The sequence below is a fragment of the Cyprinus carpio genome, chromosome B13, assembly GCF_018340385.1.
Source record: "Cyprinus carpio isolate SPL01 chromosome B13, ASM1834038v1, whole genome shotgun sequence".
NCBI lineage: Eukaryota > Metazoa > Chordata > Actinopteri > Cypriniformes > Cyprinidae > Cyprinus > Cyprinus carpio.
Window position 1 is genome coordinate 18956487 of NC_056609.1, and position 20494 is coordinate 18976980.

Genomic DNA, 20494 nt, shown 5'->3' on the forward strand with positions numbered 1-20494 from the left:
GCGCACACTTGCAGATCCACATGCTCATCTTTTAAAGTCATTTTGTTGTTGTTAAAACATTTAGTTAATTTTTAAGTAAAGCAAACAATTATTTTATTCAATTCAATATGTTGTTTATGACTGTATATACTACCAGTGAAAGTCACAGAATAAATACGATTTTGTAAATGTTGTTGAAAAGTCTCTAATGCTCAACAAGGCTCCATTTATTTGATCAAAGTAAACTACATTAAAACAATAATATTATAACTTTATAATGATTTCCTCTTTTAATATATTTTATGATAAATTTAATGCGTCAACACAGACTGTTTATATATATTTTTAAACATCCTGAAAAAAGTATTATGGTTTCCACAAAAGTATTAAACAGTACAACACAGATAATAATAAAAAATATTTCAGAATAAAATGATTGCTGTAGGATCAGTTGGCACTGAAGACAGGAATAATGAAAATAGTTTCAGTGAAAATTTAGCTTTGCCATTTCAGGAATAAATTATATTTTAAAATATATTAGTATAGAAAGCTGATTTTTAAAATTAAAATATTTCACAAATTTACTGTAATTTCACCATATTGTAAGAAACATCTTTCATCTTTTCAAAAAAAAAAAAAAAAAAACAAAACATTCAGAGGTTAACATGATTTTTTTGGATTCTGTTTATAGAATAAAGAGATTGAGGAACTGACCAAAATTTGTGATGAACTGATTGCCAAGATGGGAAAGAGCTAGCCGTCCATTCGACACAGTTCTGTCTGTACCACAAAGGGACAAAAGAACAATAACTGGACAAGAGTGTAAAGATGGAAGAACAAGGTTAAATTGTTTTGGTATTGTTTTTCCTTTTTCTAATGGACAGAACAATGAACTAACCAAACAAAAGGATCTCATACTACTGACGTCTTCACATAAAACTGGAGTCCCTATGACTGGGAGAACACTAGTTTCTGGCTGTAATTATTTTCTCTTCATTTTAATATGTTAATGTACACCACCTTACCTATGTTGAGGGTCTTGTGAAAGTACTCCCCATCAGTAGAGACTTTGTTTGAGTGTCTGTATAGCTCTCTCTCTCTCTCTCTCTCTCTCTCTCTCTCTCTCTCTCTCTCTCACTCTCTCTCTCACTCACACACACACACACACACACACACACACACATGCAGAGAGTATGTGTTTATAGTGAGTCTGAGGTTATGAGTGCTGTTGCCATGACAACCACTGATGGAGGCGACTGTTAAACTGATTCCTGTGGTTCCCTCTTCTTAACTTGAAAACCGAAATGACCAGAGAGAATATATATATACTATAAAACAGATGAATTAATCATTCAGTTGTCACAAAGTGGTATTCATGATCATAAAAAAATGCATGTTTTAGGCCTTGACCGTTTTGTAAATATGAAAATGACTTGAAAATAGTAAAGGAACATAACTTCAGATTTTGATACTGTTAGTTTATCTGCTTCCTTGTGTATCTTTGTAGATACTTGTTGTTCATTTGTTTCGTTGTCTTCTAGCAACACTGGTGTGTGATTTTATTTTTGGATTTATTTTGATATATAAATGAACCCACGCGTGACTGTCAGTGGTTCTGAGCTAATTTAATCTGAATGGTTTTGTCTCAGTCTTGCTGTAGCTGAAGTTTCAGACAAATGAAGCTCTGTCAGCTATACAGGACATGCTTATGAAGTGCAATAAAAGATGGCAATACAGCTTCTGTTTATCTGACCCATATCACCCAGACACAGTCAATATGCAAAATGTAAAGGCTTGATGTTTGATGTAATAACAATCACATTCACTTATTCATTTAGCAGATGCTTTTAGCCTCCCACTAGGGCATTTTAAGAAAGCGACGTTGTTAATGAACAAACAATAAATCTTGCTGACATGATCCTACGTATGTGCATAAAAAGATGCATTAGTTAGCTGACAGATGGGTCTTAAAATCACGCCAGACAGACTATATTAGTGCCAATTACATGCTGGCACAGAACCAAACTGTCTGAGTGAGTGAAAAAAAAAAAAGAGTCAAAGTAAAATTGAAGAAATAATCAGAAATGTTGCAATGTAAGAAAAATAAATAGAAATGGAAACAAATGGATGATTATTTTTATAGGTGATGTTGCAAACATACTAACAAGACTGTATACATAATAAACATATAAGTATATACATTATAAATATGCTATATAATTCATTATAAATCAAATAAATTTAGATATTTTATGATATCATTTTATTAAATATTGTATATAGGAAGTAGTTAGTGTTGAAAGAATATTTATTAGTAATATATAAGTTTATCTATTCATTAATTTGATATGGATTAAAGGTTTGATTTTTTTGGTTACCCTTACCACATGCACATATTCAATTAAGGAAACAAATGAACAGCAAAAGTAGAATTTAAGAAGAAAAAAAAAACAATAGTGGAAGGGGGAAGAATTAAAACAACAGAAATGTTTTTGGAACAGAAATAATTTTATAGGTGGTGTTGCAAACATACTAAAAATATTACAGTATGTATGTTTTAAGATCATTTTACTGAATACTATAATATACAGTAGTATAAAATGAAAGCAGTTTTACTATATGCATAAAAATAGAATTTTTATATATTAAAACAGCTTCCATCTTATGAATTTATCACTGAAAATGCAAACAAATGAAATTAAGGTATACAATAAAAAAATAAGTAGTTAATGTGGGAAAAAATAAGTAAATGGAAGTAACATAATTATAAGCTGATCTAGTTATTAATTTAGGGTAAAGTTTCGGTTTTTGTTACCCTTGTTCAAGTAGCCTTTGCATCAACTGTTTGATTGGTTGTGTCCACTGTTCTGCTGTGTCACAAAGAGAAATGATGTGAGTTTGGTCACTGATAAACTAATACGGTATATGGAGGCATTAGTTTAATGAAATCTGTAAGTTGTATCAGACCCCCGGCTAGCATGCAGCTCTGTATGGGTGGAGCACAGTAACCGATCCCTCATCTCTGATTAGTGGAGATGGTGAGGATCCATTCAGATCTTAAGACCGAAGGACAGGCCTCAGTGGACTGGCTGGTAATCTGTGTGTCCTCACTGCCGTTGGGAATTAGGACTTAAGCTCAGGGGTTTTAAGAGCAAACAACCTGCTTTTTACTGTGCTAACCTGACAGCCATAGACCACCGGCAACATGAGAGCGCTCCATTTCTTCATGTTGCTGGGCCTGGGCCTCATCCTCCTCGCTGCTCACAGTAAGTACTACTCTCTTGTTGTTTTTTTCTACTATTTAACTCCTATCTCTTCTCAGTTACTGCATGTGTGCCACACTCACAAGTCTTGATTCACTTTTCACTAAAGACTTCTGGTATTTTGGCTTTTTTCTTTGTCATTTTCCTCATTTTTATTTCATTTAGTTTCTCCGGTTTCCTCCATTTGAGGTGTTCTCCTTATGACTGAGAATATCTTGTTTGCCTTGAGGAAGGTGTTAAAGGACTAACAGAAAATAACTGGTGAAATTCAATCCCTTAAACAGATTGAGGGCTAAAAGTGTTTGCAGGTCTTTATTTTTATTAGATTGCTGGACCAAAAAAAAAAAAGAAAAAAAAAAAGAGAGAATCTCTACATGAAGTACATTCAGAAACAGTAGTGCATTAAATAGTAATTGTAGAAAACACAATTCAACAGCAAAACATTACTGTGAAAGCATCTGCTGTGAAATTTGAGAACCAAGTGCTAATTAAAGTGAGAAAAAGCAGTTGCTTTTTTAATTACACATTGAAGCTAATACTAAATGCAAATGGGGGTAATTTAAGTACAGCTAAGGAGCTAAGATCAGGTAGGTGTGTGTGTGTGTTTTTTTTTTTTTTTTTTTTTTAATTTATTACAATCCTAAACTATTTAAATATATTGACAAACAATAGCTAAAGTACAGAACTGTCTGGATATAGTTGACAAAAGGCAGCTGAAGTCAGGCATAGAGAAACTGGAGACTGCTTGTTCTCTCTTGTTATGGATGTTGTGTGTAGATGAAGCATATAACAACTTTATTTTCAACCTGTCATAAGGTTTTTGGTGTGGAGAATAAAATAGAGACAATAGCATTAATTCCAAACCACTGATTTGTTTCAAATATTTATACATTTTTGCGTGTGCGTGTGTGTAGTTGAATAATACCTTTAGTGTCTTAAGTGACATCATGGATGAGTATACGATTTCTTATATAAATGTTACTCTAAACATTTTGAAATATTCAATATTTACAGTCTTCAGTGTCACATGATAATCTAGAAATAATTCTAATGATTTGCTGTTAAAAACATCTTGTTATTCTTGTTATGAGTGTTGGAACTATGAGACCAACTCAATAGACAGGAAGTAACAGTTTATTGTCCATTTTAGGAATTAAAGCATGATGTTTTCGATAAATGCTTTGAAAAAGGATGTGACCTTCATGCTGGTGTTATACTTTAAAAGTGTCCCTAATTTCAAACAGCCTGAATAGCCTGCCTGTAAAACTGGAGGTTTAGCTATCAAAGAGAGTGACTCAGAAGCAGCAGAAGGATATATTTAGGGTGAACTAACAGTTCTAAGACACACATAGCAGATACTTTTAAAAGTAATGTCTGTTTCTGAAGGTGTTACAGTCATAGAGTTTATGTGTCTGATCTTGTTGGACTGATCTTCAAAGGATGTTTGCTGAAAAAAATGCACTTTTTGTGAGATTATAGCAAAGAGGCACATGAAAAAGGCTTAACCACAACATGTACTGCTGGGCATTTACAAGACACTGACATGTTCCTCTGCTGTGATTTCTGTCGACTTCCCTGGGGTCTGTTAAACGAAAGGGAAAAAATGGATAAAACATCAGTGTTCTGTTTGGACTTCACAGACCAGTGAAGTTAAGATCAAGATTTGTAGATTATCATTTAGGATCTTCTAAGATTAAAAAAAAAAAGATCTTGTTGATAGCACATTTGTTGCTGTTTAAAGCTGCTTCATCATGGAAATAGAAACAGTGTGCATCATTAAATGTGTGTCATTATGAAGTACAGTGACATTTTCCTGTCTCCACACTAGAAATGAAATGGCATAAAATACTTCAAGCTTTGTTTAGTCAAATGCATTGGATGTTTGCAATTGTTGTGTCACTGGTGAGACAAAGTAAAAATTGCCTTGATTGCATTGAGACATGGTTCTCATCTGGACACAGAATATTTATTTCCTTTCATTTAATCGTTTATGCATCCTCTTTAATCTGTGACATAAAGTTCAAAAAGAGACTAAATAAGTAAAAAGAACAAAAAAAAAAAAGATGAAAATAGAATAAATTGTGTGGAGTTATTTTTTTTTAAATGATTGTTTTCATCATGTTAATTTAAAAACATTAAATTACATAAATCTATGTGACAAAAATTGCATAAAATATAATTTTTTAAGAGCATATATCTGCTTTTTTGTTTTGAAATTTTATTCTTTACTTTACCCTTACTGACAAATTGTTGTTTTTTAAAGTTATTGTTAGTAATCATGTTTAATACAAGAACGCACATTTCAATGCGTTGACTGAAAAAAAGAAAGAAATAGTAAAATAATAAACAAAATAGTGTATCATCATCATCATCATCATCATATTGATACTACTACTACTACTACTAATAGATTTTATTCTCAAGTAACTTCATTATTAAATTTAATTTTTACAGGACAACAGGACAAAATTAAGAAAAGCAATAAATATTGATTGGTCAGTACTTACACTTTAGGCCTTTTTTGAGGAATTTTAATGTTGAATTACTTTTGCCTCTTCTTTGTCTGTATTTAGGTGAGGCACTGAAGTGTTACACCTGCATGGGCTCTACAGATGAAGACTGTAATCGCCAAGGATCTAAAACATGTCCGAGCTACTCAGATGCATGTGCTGTTGTCCGTGGACATGGCAGTAAGTTTAATGGGCACATAGTTAATAGTTAATTTTCCTGCATGGATGGATGAGAGGAAACTGGGCGAGAACATTTTTTTATTTCCTTGGATGTGGGTGATAAATTACAGAGGGATAAATCTTTAGAAAAATCATTAACGACTGTGTGTGTGTGTTTTAAGGGGAGGCACTGGATCAGGTTGGTGTTTAAGGAAGACAGACTGCTCTGTCTGGCTCCAGCTTAGAAATAGCAGGAGGTCTATAGCTTCCTTATGAGGATCAAGGCACATTAATATGTAATCATGCTCTCATACCGTTCTTGTCCTCTTAGGTGGCGTAATGAAGTCGTGCTCATACAAATCCTTCTGCAGCCAGGCTAACAGCCAGGGCTACAGAGCTCCAGGGGTCAAAGTTCACTGCTGCTACTCTGATGACTGCAATGTGGCAGGACACGCCACCAGAATCAGCACAGGCTTCAGCTTCCTCCTGGGCCTTCTGTTATTCGTCTGGCATCTGCTGTCAAACTAATGCTACCCTAGACAAACTGACATGGCTATTAAAGACCATTACCATTATGGAACTCTGTATACTCTGTGATTGTTGACATACATACTGATAATATACCACACTGCAAATGTCAGCAAGTGTACTGCCATGGGATTGTGCATGCAGTGAGTATTAGGTTAATAAAGCACACACACACAAAGAGCTGCACATATACAGATTTTGTCACATTTCTACTCTGCATAAAGCAAATGTATTTATTGGTCAAACTTTCTAGGAATTCAAAAAGCCAAACACCTTTTTATTCTGTAGGCCAAATGAATCTAAATGAACTCTTTTATAGGGATGGTTCACTTAAAAATGAAACCCCATCATTATTTACTCACCCTCATGTCATTCCAAAGCACAGAAATATTTATAAAGCTTTTTTTGAACATAGTTTTTTTGAACATAGTTCCTTGGTCAACAACTGTTTTCACTGTACTGCAAGCAAAAGAACAGCTGGGACATTTTACTAGATAACTCCAATTGTGTACCCGAGTAAATAATGACAGAATGTTTAGTTTTTGGTGAATTATCTATTTTGTTGTAATGAACAAAGGGTTTGGTATAATGAAGAAGGAGATGTTTTAAGATGAGCCTCAAATATGTAGTAAATGAATGTGTAGTTTAATTTTCATGTCTCTCTATACATGGAAATGAATATGAAGACTACACTCTCTGGCTTGTTTGGCTTTTGTGCTTGATTGTAAATAAACACTGCTTTTTCCTTATGGTTCATTGGGTGTTTTCATTCATTCATTCATTCATTCATTCATTCATTCATATATTTCTTTAGGATTTAGTCAGGAAACAGTGACAATTCATCAGTGTATTTGTTATTCATACACTATTTTTTATCCATCCATCCATCCATCCATCCATGCATTCATTCATTTAGAATTTAGTCTGGAAACAGCAAGCATGAAAAATGGGTGTATTTGTTATTCATACACTTCTATAATTACTGACAAAAAAATATGTAAATGTGCCCAATTTACATTTTCGTCAATCAATTCCTTCTGAATTGATTGACGGAAGAAGTGTTTCCACTGACGTCCTCAGGTGCTTTACCTCTACTCAACACAAGGTGCCGCTGTAAATTAAGAAATCAACAGTAATCAGGCCGTTAAACGCTAGGGACGCTGTTGGAACCCAGAGCTCACCATGAACACCTGACCTGGCCAAGGTAGACACATCTAGCGGACGGATTGTTTGTACTCGCATTGTACTTCTTTTTAAACATAACCTTCTACAACGTTCTTGAAGTTTATAATAGGCTATTAATCGTCACTGGTGTGGAAGCGCCCACATGACGTGTTGTGCTTATTTATTCAAAGAATTTGAGAGTTTATGTCGTGTTTATTTATGATTAACGCTAATCCTTGCTTATTTTTGGTTGATCCGTCAATTAACAGTGACCAAAAATTAATTTTAAGCAAGCAAAATGCATTTAGAAAACTTGCTTCTCAAAGATTTATCCCAGAGTAGCCATGATCGCCTTAACTATTAGGCTATTATAGCCCAATTTCTTCGTAGTAAATTTGGGCTGTCCTACAAAATGTGCTAGAAGCGTTCAGAATCATTCTGTAATTTTAATTAACTAGTTAATTTTATTTATTTATCCTATTATAGGCCGGTGTATTTTTATTTACAGTAGTAGGTCTGTATATATCTACCACTTAGTTGCCCTTTTTTATTGTCAGTTCACTTGCGTTGGCTATTTTTCTTTTGGAGATTTTATTTCTGAGCCTTAATTTTGTTGGTCATTAAGTCAAAGCAGTACATAAGGTTATTTAAGCTGTAATTTAAACCTTGCCCTTTCTGTCTGTTGTGATCTCCGTTGTGACAGTGCTTTTCTTTTATTTCTCTCACTTTTGCATTGGTTAAATCTTCTCTCTTCTCTCATTCACTCTGCAAGTCTTTCTTTTGACAGACAGGTGTGATAGTGTGAACGAGCTGCCCCAGAGGGGGATAAAGAATGACCCCAAACTGTGATGCTACAGGGCCGTTCCACTTTGTGCTTTGCTTTGCTTGTGTCAGTCCTCATCAGTCCTCATCAGCTTTATTTGGAGATTTCATTCTCACTTTCAACAAGACCTAATAGTGCTGCGGGTAAAGCTGCAGATCACTAGGCTAGAGAGGTTTTAGTAAAATCAAGAGTGCATCTTCCAGTTATTCAGCAATCTCATTTTTAAGGCTCCTGAAATGGCAATATGGGAGTTTTCCTCCATGAAAACTTCTTCAGATGTTCTGATGTCTATTGACTAACATTTTCCAAGTTTGCACTGAAATCTTATCGTAGTACACCAGAGAGGTACCTTTGAGCTTATAGGGAAAACGATATCCAAAAAAATGTCTTATCATTTTTATTAAAATATATGCTACTGCTTGCCATCTGTGGCATGCGTAAAGGTCATTGCTATGGTGAGCATCTAGAAAGAAATTGCTCATTTGATCATCCCTAGGTAGCTGCTCAAGTCTAATCCATTTCCACCTAGGGACACTATTACTGTAAATCCCATTTTCACTACGGAAAGCCTTAAGCCACGTGTCATTTATTGGGATGCTGGAAACCAGATGATGGTCGTTTTGATCTCCTAGAAAGTCTTGCCAGTACACGTTGCACGTTATTTTTTGGTCCACACATGAACTATATCATGTTAGGTTCTCGGAATTGCTTTTTGCAGACTGCTAGAATTTTAAAAAGATGATGAATAACCTCATTCCTCCATCTCGTGGGTTTGGGCATCATTTTGTTTTTCTCCATTGGGGAGTACAAAGTTTTGGCCCAAGGTGTAACCAACATGTATGTGGCTTAATGACATAACATTCATTCATGTACTTAAAGGGGTCATATGATGTGATTTCAATTTTTCCTTTCTCTTTGGAGTGTTATAAGCTCTTGGTGCATAAGGAAGATCTGTAAAGTTGCAAAGAATAAAGTCTCAAATCCAAAGAGATATTCTTTATAAAAGTTAAGAGTCAACCACTCCTACCTAAAACGGCTCATTCTAACACGCCCCCACATGTCTACATCATGATGCGGGAAGATTTGCATAATGCCGCCCAAATGTTCATGCAAAGAAAGAAGGCGTGACTTTAATTCTCTCTGTTGCCGCTGCTGCCATGTCTTGGAGATGCTGTGTTTCGTTGTGAAAGCGAAACTACTTTGTCTGGCCTTCCAAAAGAGGACACAACTAGAAATCAGTGATTAAGTTGTATTTACAACACTGTTCCAGAACAGTCCAACCCAAATATTCAGAATATGGAGGATGAGGACTATTTCCTGAACCAGTAGCCTACAATTCGTCTGTGGCACAACGGCTTTTTCTATAAAGTTGTGCAGTTCATACTTTGCAAGGACAGTCTGGCGCTTCTGACTCACAGCCAGTAAGTACGTTTTTTATATTTAAAGAATTTGCCACTGACTTTTCAAACACAAGTTTTGAGCAGTGTAGAGTAGCACTGGTTGTTTGTCGTTTCTCCGATCACAAATGCAGACATGGCTTTATGTTTACGCAGCGGGATACGCAATGCGTAAAAACACAGTACAAGTCATTATAATCAGTAATTATGTCCCCACTGGATGCAACAAATGCCTTGTTTGTAATGGGTTTTATTGTTTTTGTCTCATCGTGTTGGGAGACGGCATGACAGTATGGCAAGGGGTGTAACATTTCCGTCACATGCTTGAGGTATTCAGCCAATCACAATGCACTGGATAGCTGGCCAATCAATGTACACCTTGCTTTTTCAGAACGATGAGCTTTGTAAAAATCTACACGTTTCAGAAAGGCAGGGCATAGAGGAGCAACAATAATGTACATTATATGGAAAATGTGTTTTTTTTAACCTTAAACATAAACACATTGCATTACACCAAATACACAAAATAATGTTCTTTTTAGCAACGTCATATGACCCCTTTAAGAATATGCAATTCACATGTACAATGATTTAAATACACATATTCTATAATAAACTTGTTTTGCATTTCTGAATAAATGTCAGGACTTTTGTTATTTAAAATGTATTATAATTTGGCTTTTCTATGACAAGGCAAGGTTAGTTTCAGGTTGTGCTACGACTTCTGAAAAAATGAAATCATACTTATCAATTAACTATTCATGATATTTGTAAAAAGTAGTTTGTATTTTGCAAAATGTATTTGAAAATTTGTAATAATGATTAATTGTACACATTTAAGGTCTATTGTTTTATTACATTTACAATACGTGACATTTTTGGAGAAATTCAATTTACCCATAAGAAGCCAATGTGGATACAAATAGTACATTTTTGCCACATCTGTTTTTAAAAGATCTTTGTTTACACTTTTTGTACAGTACATCATTGACTCATATTCAGGGCTACTTTGTGTTTTGAAGAAAGAGCCCATTGTGCTAATCTGTTGAAAGCCAGGTGTGACATCAGAAAAAAGAGAATTTGGGACATTATTTGATAGCTTTTCTTCTTCCCTCCATGTATTGACCATATAGGTATTGAACAACAGCATGGGTCAAGTGTGTCATATTCATATATCCCACAAACTGAGTGGGGCACTTACTTTAGTAGGCCGAATCAAATACTCTCTGTGCCTGATTGGGAGGGAGCAAAACTGTGGGGTGGAAAAGGGAGCATGTGAGATGATGGCTGTGTTTACGAGTGCACGGAGCCCGGCTGGCTGGTCTGGGTTCAGCCTGCGGTCACTGGTTCTGGGGTCTCCGGGTCTCAGGTCCTTTTTGAAAAAGATCCATGAAGCAGAATTAAAGTGATCTACCTCCGGACTGCAGACCCAGGGCTTTGGAACCAGTGAAGGAGGAGGGCACAGAGGCTTGATAGAAGAGGGGCAGAGGGGGTGAGTTCAGAAACAGGGTTTGGGAAAGGGAGGGAGAGTAGGAATTGGAGAGTTATGCATAATCAGTCTGGCCTCAGCTACTTTGAAATGAACCTAATAGTTTGTTCTGTGGAGTTAATATGGCTAGCAAGTGAGCAAGCACGCAAAAGAGACACAAAGTCATAAACTTTAAACTTGAGAATGAAATATATTCAATTTATAATTGATTTAAGATGAAATTTTGCACCTGACAAATAAGCCACCTGCAAAGAGTACTGTTTTTAAGGATGTGATTTCACAGAATTTTACACATTTTTTTTAAAATCTAGTTCTGTGTTACAATTCGTTTAAAACCCCTGTGCAGTTTTTTTTTCTTTTTCATCTAACATGAAATCTATAGATTAGTTTACTGTGAAATTGAAGTCTAGCTAATTAAATGAGTTTTTTTCTCATATGTTGTTTCACACTTTAGACTATGATTAATCATTTGTCACTGCAGGCGACTACTCGGTTTCCACAATTAACTGCTTTCTATCCTGTCAGAGCAGGTTTTTTCAGTCTAGAACATTTTGACTGAAGATTTGGACCAGTGCCTCTGAAAGACTTAATTATATGGTTTTACTCACATGATAATTATTCCAGATTAGTGTTCTATGCAGGCTGGTACATCTCACGCATGTGAGATGACACAATCTCTGCTGTGTTACAGAGATTTAATAAGAGAGCTGATTAAACTTTTATTTCCTCTGCAACTATATTTAAGAGGCATCATTTATTCCTGCACGTGTATTCATTTAATCAGATCTGTATATTCAGAAAGCCCTTAGAAAATCATAAATAAACAAGTAAAGAAAAATTGCGTGTTTGTCTTAAAATAACAAATCTGAATACTCCTCAGCATAAATAAGAGGCTCTTTTTACTCATTCCCCTCTGGGCCACACTGAATGTTGATGGTAAATGTGCCCATGAATATTCCAAACTGTGACTCTGCTTTAGCACTTCCATCTGATTATATGTGATTTAGTCTGTTGTACTGCAGAGAAATCCTGTAAATTAACTGTAATTAAGTATTATAGTCCCACTGTCCGCTGTAGTCAAGTGGAGAGCTCAGCATTGTATTCAACTATTATTACAGTTTTGAATTTTCTTTTTGAATTTTTTTATTATTATTATTATTTTTTAACAGTTTAGTTTTAGATGTCACAGGTTACATTTATTTATTTATATTTATGTATTTTTTTTTTTTTTAGAGCTCTAATAGTCGATGGCTCTAAATGTTAAACTTTTTAGAAACCATGTATTTGAAACTAAAATAAATGTGTGGACATTATTTATTCATTAAAGTTAGTTTGGTATTCACAGAAATGTTTTATTGTGCTTATCATGGTTATTATAGTTACTTCTTTTTACAGTTTAGTACAGTTTAGTTTTTGTTGGTTTTCACCAACTAAATTTTTCATTCAGTTTTAGTTTTTTATAGGTTTTTATTTTAACTTGAGGGTTTTAGGGCTCCCAAGTTGATGCACTGTATTTAAAGTTTAACGTTTTTTAAAAACCATGCATCAAAAACCTAACTAAAATTAATTTGTATTTTATTTCATTTAGTTTAGGAAACATGGATATAAGTTTTTGTTTTATTTCAGTTAGTTTAGGAAACATGGAGTTAAGTTTTAATTTTAGTTTAGTTTAATTCCTGGTAATGTTAGTTTGTATTTTTGCACTTAAGTTAGTGTGTCAATAATCATAGTAATGCTGGTGTTCAAAAGAATGAAAATGACTACAAAAGCAGCAAGTGATTACCTACCAATCAGTGTCTGCTAATGCGCTTATGTGTTTTTGCCAGACTAAACCTGCTGAAAAATGAGAATTACATGTAGAGGATGTATTTAGCCACTTTAGAGCAAATAAAAAAGGCACGGATGGAGTGGAGCCAAACTCCCAACCAAAGCCAAGTCACATCAGTAACCGCTGCGCCCTGGGGCAGGGGCAGGCTCAGTCAGCCATGCCATGCAACTGGGATAATTAGTTTTGGAAACGAATATCAACTGATATAATTGAGCATTCTCCCCTAATGAAGATCCTCCATGTTGTCACTGGTGAGACGCTAATTGAAGGGAGGCGGAAGGGGAGGCCATGAAGGGGTGACAGAGCTGCGCTTCCATCATAGGCTGTCAAGTATATTATGTTCTCTTTGCCTTTATGGAGCTTCAGCGTGTTTCCTCAGACTCTGCGTTAGTTGCCCTCCTCTTCCTTTGTTTTGTATTCCAGATTTGGACCGGAAGGATAAAGGACTGCAGAGTAAATCCGGAGAAAAGGAGTATAGTGAGGGAGGAAGAAGGGGGCTGTGCAGGTAAAGCCCAACTCAGGAAGGGTGAATTGAGGGGGGAGGTGTTCGGTTTAGTTGGAGCACAGGTCGTGTTGGGGTTTTAGTTGAGAGATGCAATGGGTTTAGGAGAAAGGGGTGAGCAAAGTGGGGGAGAGAGAGGAGGTCACTGCGAAATCAGTTCAGGGGATAATAGGGGAGCAAATTGGTTTTGACAAGTTTGTGGAGGTGGAAGTAATGTAGTCCTTTAAAGAGAAGAGAGCAAATACAGGAATACCATGAGATAATAAAGGGAACCGGCAGGGAGGGGGAGAGTGACGGGCATCGGGCCAGGATTCTCAGGCCTGTGCAGTCTGTACCCCGTGGCACTGGGCGAGAACGGGGAGCCTGGCGCTACCAACAGACGGAGGCATGGCACAGCAGCTGCCAGGTGCCATAATGGAGGAGGCACAGCTGGCCATGTTCTTAACCGTCCAACTGACTAGCCAACTTCTACATGACTCATCTCTTGGACTAGAAATGAACTTGATTTGCTGCGTTGTTGAAGCACAAGGCCAGATAGCGTGCTGTTACCTGTCGCACGATGCACTTAGCAGGTCATATCACTTTTCTTTTTCTTATCTTTTTCAGTTACAGCTTTTCTGGAACAGGCAGAAGTGTATTTCGAGTCCAAACTGGGATTAGCAGAGGGCATGAAAACTGCAGGACATAAGGGAGCATTAGACTGCTGGCATTTACAGTACTGAAAGAGCTCTGCCTGAATCAGCCTCCATTGGCTGAAAACTACAGAGAGTGGAGCTTAAGCCTCTCAGAACTATTTATAGGGCTTTCAGAAAAGTATTTTGCATGAAAAAACTCGCACCCGAGGCCTTTGTTAGCAAGCTGATTCACACTTATTTCAAGTAAGCTCTCGGGCGTATTAAACTAATATGAAGTGCAGGCTTTAAGTCGTGATGCTATCTTAGGCCAGACGTTTTTGGATAAATGAAAAAGAAACTTCATGTTTTTCCTTTTATGATGATGAGAAGGAAAGCATCTTATTTGCACACTCAATTGGATGTCACTCTCATAAAACTCTTTATCAAACGTGTATGATTTTCTTTCTTCTGAGAAACACAAACAATATGCTGGGCTCTTAAACAACATTGGACTTCTTTGACTGTAATGTCATGGACACAAAGAAACTGAGACGTTTTTCACAATATCTTATTTTGTGTTCCACAGAAGAAAGTCAGACACATTCAGAACAACATGAGGGTGACTAAATAATGATTTTAGTGTGATTTACAGTATCCCCTTAAAATCGGTCTCTGCAGGTTCCCATCCCCCTGTTTAAGGACGTAAATGGCGTTGCATTTAAACCCTCATTAAAAGTTTTCCTGACAGATGCGGTTTCACCCCGGGTTCCGCTCCGGCATGTTTACACTCTGTCTCCTTCCCACTCAGTTCATCCAGTGACTGCAGTGGGCTGGTAGATCCTGCAGGGCTGGTAGACAATGACAGACCTTAGCAGACAGTTACGAGATGATATATTCAGACTCCTGTCATTAGTATGTATCTGTCTATGATACGCTCCTACTCTTGGCTCTTATTCTTGCACAGGAAAGCCTGCCATTCTGTTGGACTCATCTTATGTTTGCACGCCTGTTGAGTGGGCTGACATTACACTTAATGAGAAACTGCCAATTTATAAGGACCCCCCTCACGTAACCTTGATAAGGTGTAGCTGTTGCTCAGATGGCAGCTTGGATGGATCATGTCTTCTGTTACAAGAAGAACTCGTTCTGTAATTCAGACTTTATATCTATTCTTAATGTTTTGGAAGCTAGGGCGGTTTCACCAAAACTGAAATTGTTTGTGATTTTAACATTACTTTTGTAATTTTTACCTTTTTTATTGACTGGTAAATAAATTATAATAACTATTTCTCTACTTTTCAGTATTTCAGTCTTGTATTAAACTAATTCATTTGGATATAATGGATAAAGAAAGAATGGGAAGAAGAAGGGGGAATTAAATTAGTGAAATGACGCTGGACAGATTTGAGTTATATTGGAGCTTTTACTACACACTACAACTCTTGTTTTTACAAAATGAAATGCATTTTAGGTATTTCAAATCATTTTATGCCCAACAAAGCTGGAATGTTTTAGAAATAATCACAAGCTTGCTGTATAAATCCTGATCCTGATCTGTTGTCCATATCCGTGCATTCCATGTGCCCCTATCCTCTGTGCCTTAATGGAACCCACTGTGAAAGTAGCTACAAAACACAGTGAGAGGTCAACTTTAGGAGGGGGAAAGAGGAGGTGGAAAAAAATGAAGACTGTGCTTCTTCTCTTACTCCTAATCCTCTGACGCAGAGCAGTCACAGGTTTTGACAGCACACTGTAATGACCTAAGCTACTCTCTGTGGGGAGGCAAGAGGGGTTATAAGAGCCGTGCGAGAAGAGAGGGGAGAAAGGCATGTAGCCTGGTTGAAGGGGGTCACAGGAGTCAGGGGAAGCATTCAGGGATTATTCTCTCTGGTTTTGTGTGGTGTTGCTCCAATGCCACTAGGGGTAGCAGACACACACATTTGGGGTGACTGCTCCAATCTTCCCATCGGCTGATCATCTGCTTTTGTGCTTCTATACAGCTTCTGCATCGTGAACTGCGTGACTCATTTAAGAAATTGCGCATTTGTAATTTTAATTAAATTAACACTCCATTGCGGTTCAGTTTTTTTCTTTTTTTTGCCACGTCAACTCGTGAAAAGTCTGTGTGATCCATTCTGTCTTCTCAGGATGTGGTGTCATTTTCTCAAGCTTTAAATTAACTCAAGTTTTTAATGTGCTTAATTTTAATCCTTTCACTCAGCTCTGGTCAGTGGACAAAGCTGATGTTTGTAACCAAGGTGATGGGGTGCGTTCGATTCGCTTGTGTTTTTAAAACAGTCTCTGTGTTGACAACAGCTCTGCAAAATCACAGACACTTTAGTGTGTTTGTGTGTCCCATGTTTCACACAACAGCTGTTTCACACTTAGAAATTCACGAGTCATACAGTCTTTTGAAAAGAAATCATTAGAGACATGAAGTGAAATAATGGTAAGATGTGCATAAGCACATTTAGAAAAAAATCAGTGTGTTTAAAAACAGTGGTTGGTAAAAGGTATAGGGTAATTAAACATGTAATTAAACATGTTTGCTTATATTCTATAATTTAATCTTTCTGTAGGCAATATCCTACAAGTAAGAGTGCTGTTGTTCCAATTATTAAAAAAAAAAAAAAATAATGGCTGATATTCAGAGCAACAGCACATTTACAAAAATAATGATATGCCCCTTAACAGTTACTGAATAACCTGCATTTTATTGGCAGCTACTTTGTCTATTTTTGCTTTGCCGATGAAAAAGTCCCAGATGAATATTGTGCATTTCCAGAATTAATCAGTTGAGTGAATCAGTAGATGATTCATTGACTTATTCATAAAAACAATTGTTTAGTTTCTGAATACATTAGTGTTGTTGAATGACTCTGTTGAATGAATAATTCAATGACTCACTTATGAAGAAAAGTCTACTGGCATAATGTAACCTACAAAAAAAAAAAAAAAAAAAAAAAAAAAATCCTCATCACTGTGTATCAGTAGTTCAGACAATTATTTGAGTACCAGCACTAACTGTTGTATAAAATATAGTTTAATTTAATGCATATGAATGAATCATTTTAAGCACAAATTGCTTGTTTTTTTTTGTTTGTTTTTTGTAATTAGAATATTTTGTTTGCTTTCTATTTCTTGTATGCACAGCTAAAGTAAGTTAAAACCGTTAAACCATTAGTGTTTTTCCTAATGAACTCTGAGCAGGCATTAAAAGCCCACCCCAAATGACCGAGAAGCCAGACGGTGACAGGAATAACAACACCTCACTGGGAAAAGCCTGTCAAAACCTTCATTTTAATTCCACACTCCTCATATGTGAGTATAAACAGTAAGCACTTGTGTACAAAAGTGTGTTTGCCCTTTTCTAGCAGTTTAAGTAGACAGTTTAAGACTCATGATTTCCCATCCAGTGCTAAACAGGTAGAAATTGTCCTCATATACAGTATATATACTTAAAGTCATAACAAGAGGGATGATTCATCGCCCTGAAGACAGGTGAGAGTGGAAGAGCAGAGTGCTGTTGGGTGCCATATTTTTGGCTAATTGGACAGCATGAAGCATGTCCTAAAAATGTAATATATGTAATGTGGGCCACCATCTAATTATTTAACCACCAATCTTGATGTGTTTGACGCCTGAGGCTTATGCATTAAAAATTATAATTAAAAAGTTTGTAAGTTAAAGAAACAAAATATGGCTTACAATTGTAAAAATTCATTATAAATGATTTAATTATGTTCTGCTTTATCACATTCCAAACAGCGAGACAGACTCAAAGGTGAGGCCACACTGTCTGTGCAGTGGAAATTAATTTCCACACTAATTTTATCAATAAACAAAAGCTGGGGTGTGTAAGTCTAGCACACACATGAAGGATCTGTGAACTCGCTTCTCTCACAGAATAAGTGGCTCTCTACAGAATGCCATGTTTAAACCAGCCTTCATCCAGAGATGGTTATTTTGTGAATCTGTGATTTGTTTGTGATTGTTTTTTTTTTTATATATATATATATATCTTTTTATTATTTATGCAGTAGTTAAAGACAGCTTGTCAGTGGAAGATGCCTGTGGGATGGCACATATAATTCCTGTACAACACATCAACATGGGGACTGTATTCATATCACTGGCCTTGTATTCAGTCAGAGGTCAAAGACCAGTTACATGCATGGTTAAAAAAAGTGTGTAAACCTAATATTCAGTTGCCAGGTTGGATGGGAAGATCTACATCAGATATTAAATGACACACTTCCAAAGTATTTGAAAGTCAAAATACATTTTAAACCATATTTACTTTCTGTATTATTGTAAAAGTTTTGTCAGTGTATGTAATAAAAAAAAGTAATAAAATAAAATAAAATTACTTTGGCTTTGTAGTCTTGGGAATCAACGTTCCTTTTCTTTTCTCAAACTGCCATATGTCTATGTAGTCATTGATTAGCAGTCTCCCTCCTTTCTGGTATGAAATGCCCACTTTTTTTCTTTTTCTTTCTTTCTTTTTTTTATTAATAAAAAAAATTAAATGGTTATTCTAATCTTTCTACAAGACCACATTGTAAAATGCTAAATTCAGTTTAAAGTTGACAAATAAAAAAAAGTTTGACATCTATATCCTCTGTGAAATGCACAAATAGTGTATATACTGCAGTCTTTCTTTTGAAAAATGATGTTATGGTTTAGGATTGTAGAATGGATTTTAGTGTCTGAGCCATTGAGGAAAACCTGTATTTGTCATAATTTTTGCCACATGTGAAGCAAATGCACTGCAGTCAATCAGATTCTGAGTAAGACTATTTCATTCAGCTCAGTTTCATCCTTTTAGGCTGCAGCTGAATGTTGTGTTTTAATTTGTTTTTGTGAGAGATAAGGAATAATGCACTATTCAGGAAGCTCATTGCTGGCATAAAACTATGACAACCCAGGTCTTAGTGGCAAGTCTGTCGTGCTTTTGGAGAAACATCTCATGCATTCTTGCTGTTCATTGCGCAAACAAATAGCAAAGTCTAAGTCACACTCGCAGAATGTCTTTCTAAAGAGTAAAAAGGGAAGCTTTCAGTAGTTGGAGTTCAGTTCTGAATGTCACAGATTTCATACTGGCAAGCTTTTAAGTGCTTCCTACAGTGCCATTAGTGGCACAAAAACATTTTGGTGAAATCATTCAAAGAGGATAACAAGGCTGAAATATGGCCTTCACGGCAGCAGTTATCACCACTGGGCTTTGTGTGTCTGTGGAAGCTTATGGCAACGTGTCATTTCAGCTAAATCACTACTGCTATATTGCCTTGACTGAAAGTGTGTGACTCAGAAACTTGTGATAAAGTGAAAGCCGTTGAACTTTTGTCGGTGTCACACTGTTATGCCTCTTAGAGAAATGGAGAGGCTCCACAAATGCACTACAGTGAAAGATGAGAAAAGTTTACGATTTATATATGGCTCTGAAGGGAAGCGTTTGTGTGAATATGCTTTAAATAGATTGAGAGAGAGAATGTGCGTGCGTTGTGCTCTTCTGTATACAGTATATGTTAGATTTGTTTTGGTGAGCTAATTAACCCGTTAGACACTAACAAATTGCTTCAGTTTACTGTTCATTCGTGCATCAGCTTGAGCATCATACAGCTCAAACTGGTCAATCTCTGACATTGACTATCATTAGATTATTTGAAAGTCATATTCTTACTAGATTTTTTTTTATCTTCAAAAATATTTGATTTATTATGTTGAGGTGTTATTGTGTCTTCTATCATATTATGCTGAAGAGTATGTTTTAATTGAAATAGAATAGAATATACTTTATTATCCCATTTCTGTGAAATTCGTCTTGGACTCCATGACATGGCCAGAACACAATACAATTCACATAACACAGTACAACATTCAATAATTTATGCATAAATTAATATTTTAAAAAGCTTCAATGTTCATCTTTGCAATTCTCTATTCAATAATTTCTCTGAAGTTGGCAATATTTTTTGTAGCGATTTGATTTACATATCAAAATCCTTAAGTGTCTACCTGAGGGTAACATATTAAAATTCTCATATAAAATATGTGTATCATCGGCAACAATTTTCTTAGCTTGTCTTAACACAAATACCTCGTACATCTCCTGAATAGGTTGTTTCGCTTCCCAACCTACAATTTTTAAAGTAGTATAGTAGTCGAACAAGTTTCGACAGACTAATGGTATTGAAATAAAATCCTCTGATTTACCCCAAATACTTTCAACCTTTGC

The 20494-nt window shown here is 35.8% G+C and overlaps 1 protein-coding gene and 1 long non-coding RNA gene across 2 annotated transcripts in view; both read left to right on the forward strand.

Moving 5' to 3' along the window:
- The first annotated feature begins 2745 nt into the window (after window positions 1-2745).
- ly6pge (lymphocyte antigen 6 family member pge) lies at window positions 2746-7195 on the forward strand. Its single transcript, XM_042737080.1, has 3 exons — window positions 2746-3245; window positions 5816-5932; window positions 6243-7195. The coding sequence occupies exons 1-3, from the start codon at window positions 3185-3187 to the stop codon at window positions 6437-6439; spliced, it is 375 nt and encodes a 124-aa protein (XP_042593014.1). The 5' UTR covers window positions 2746-3184; the 3' UTR covers window positions 6440-7195.
- A 268-nt stretch (window positions 7196-7463) lies between these two features.
- LOC122139436 overlaps window positions 7464-20494 on the forward strand; it is an 84166-nt gene continuing 71135 nt past the window's right edge. The window contains exon 1 of the long non-coding RNA XR_006156288.1: window positions 7464-7643. This is a non-coding gene — a long non-coding RNA (uncharacterized LOC122139436). The remainder of the gene's footprint in view (window positions 7644-20494) is intronic.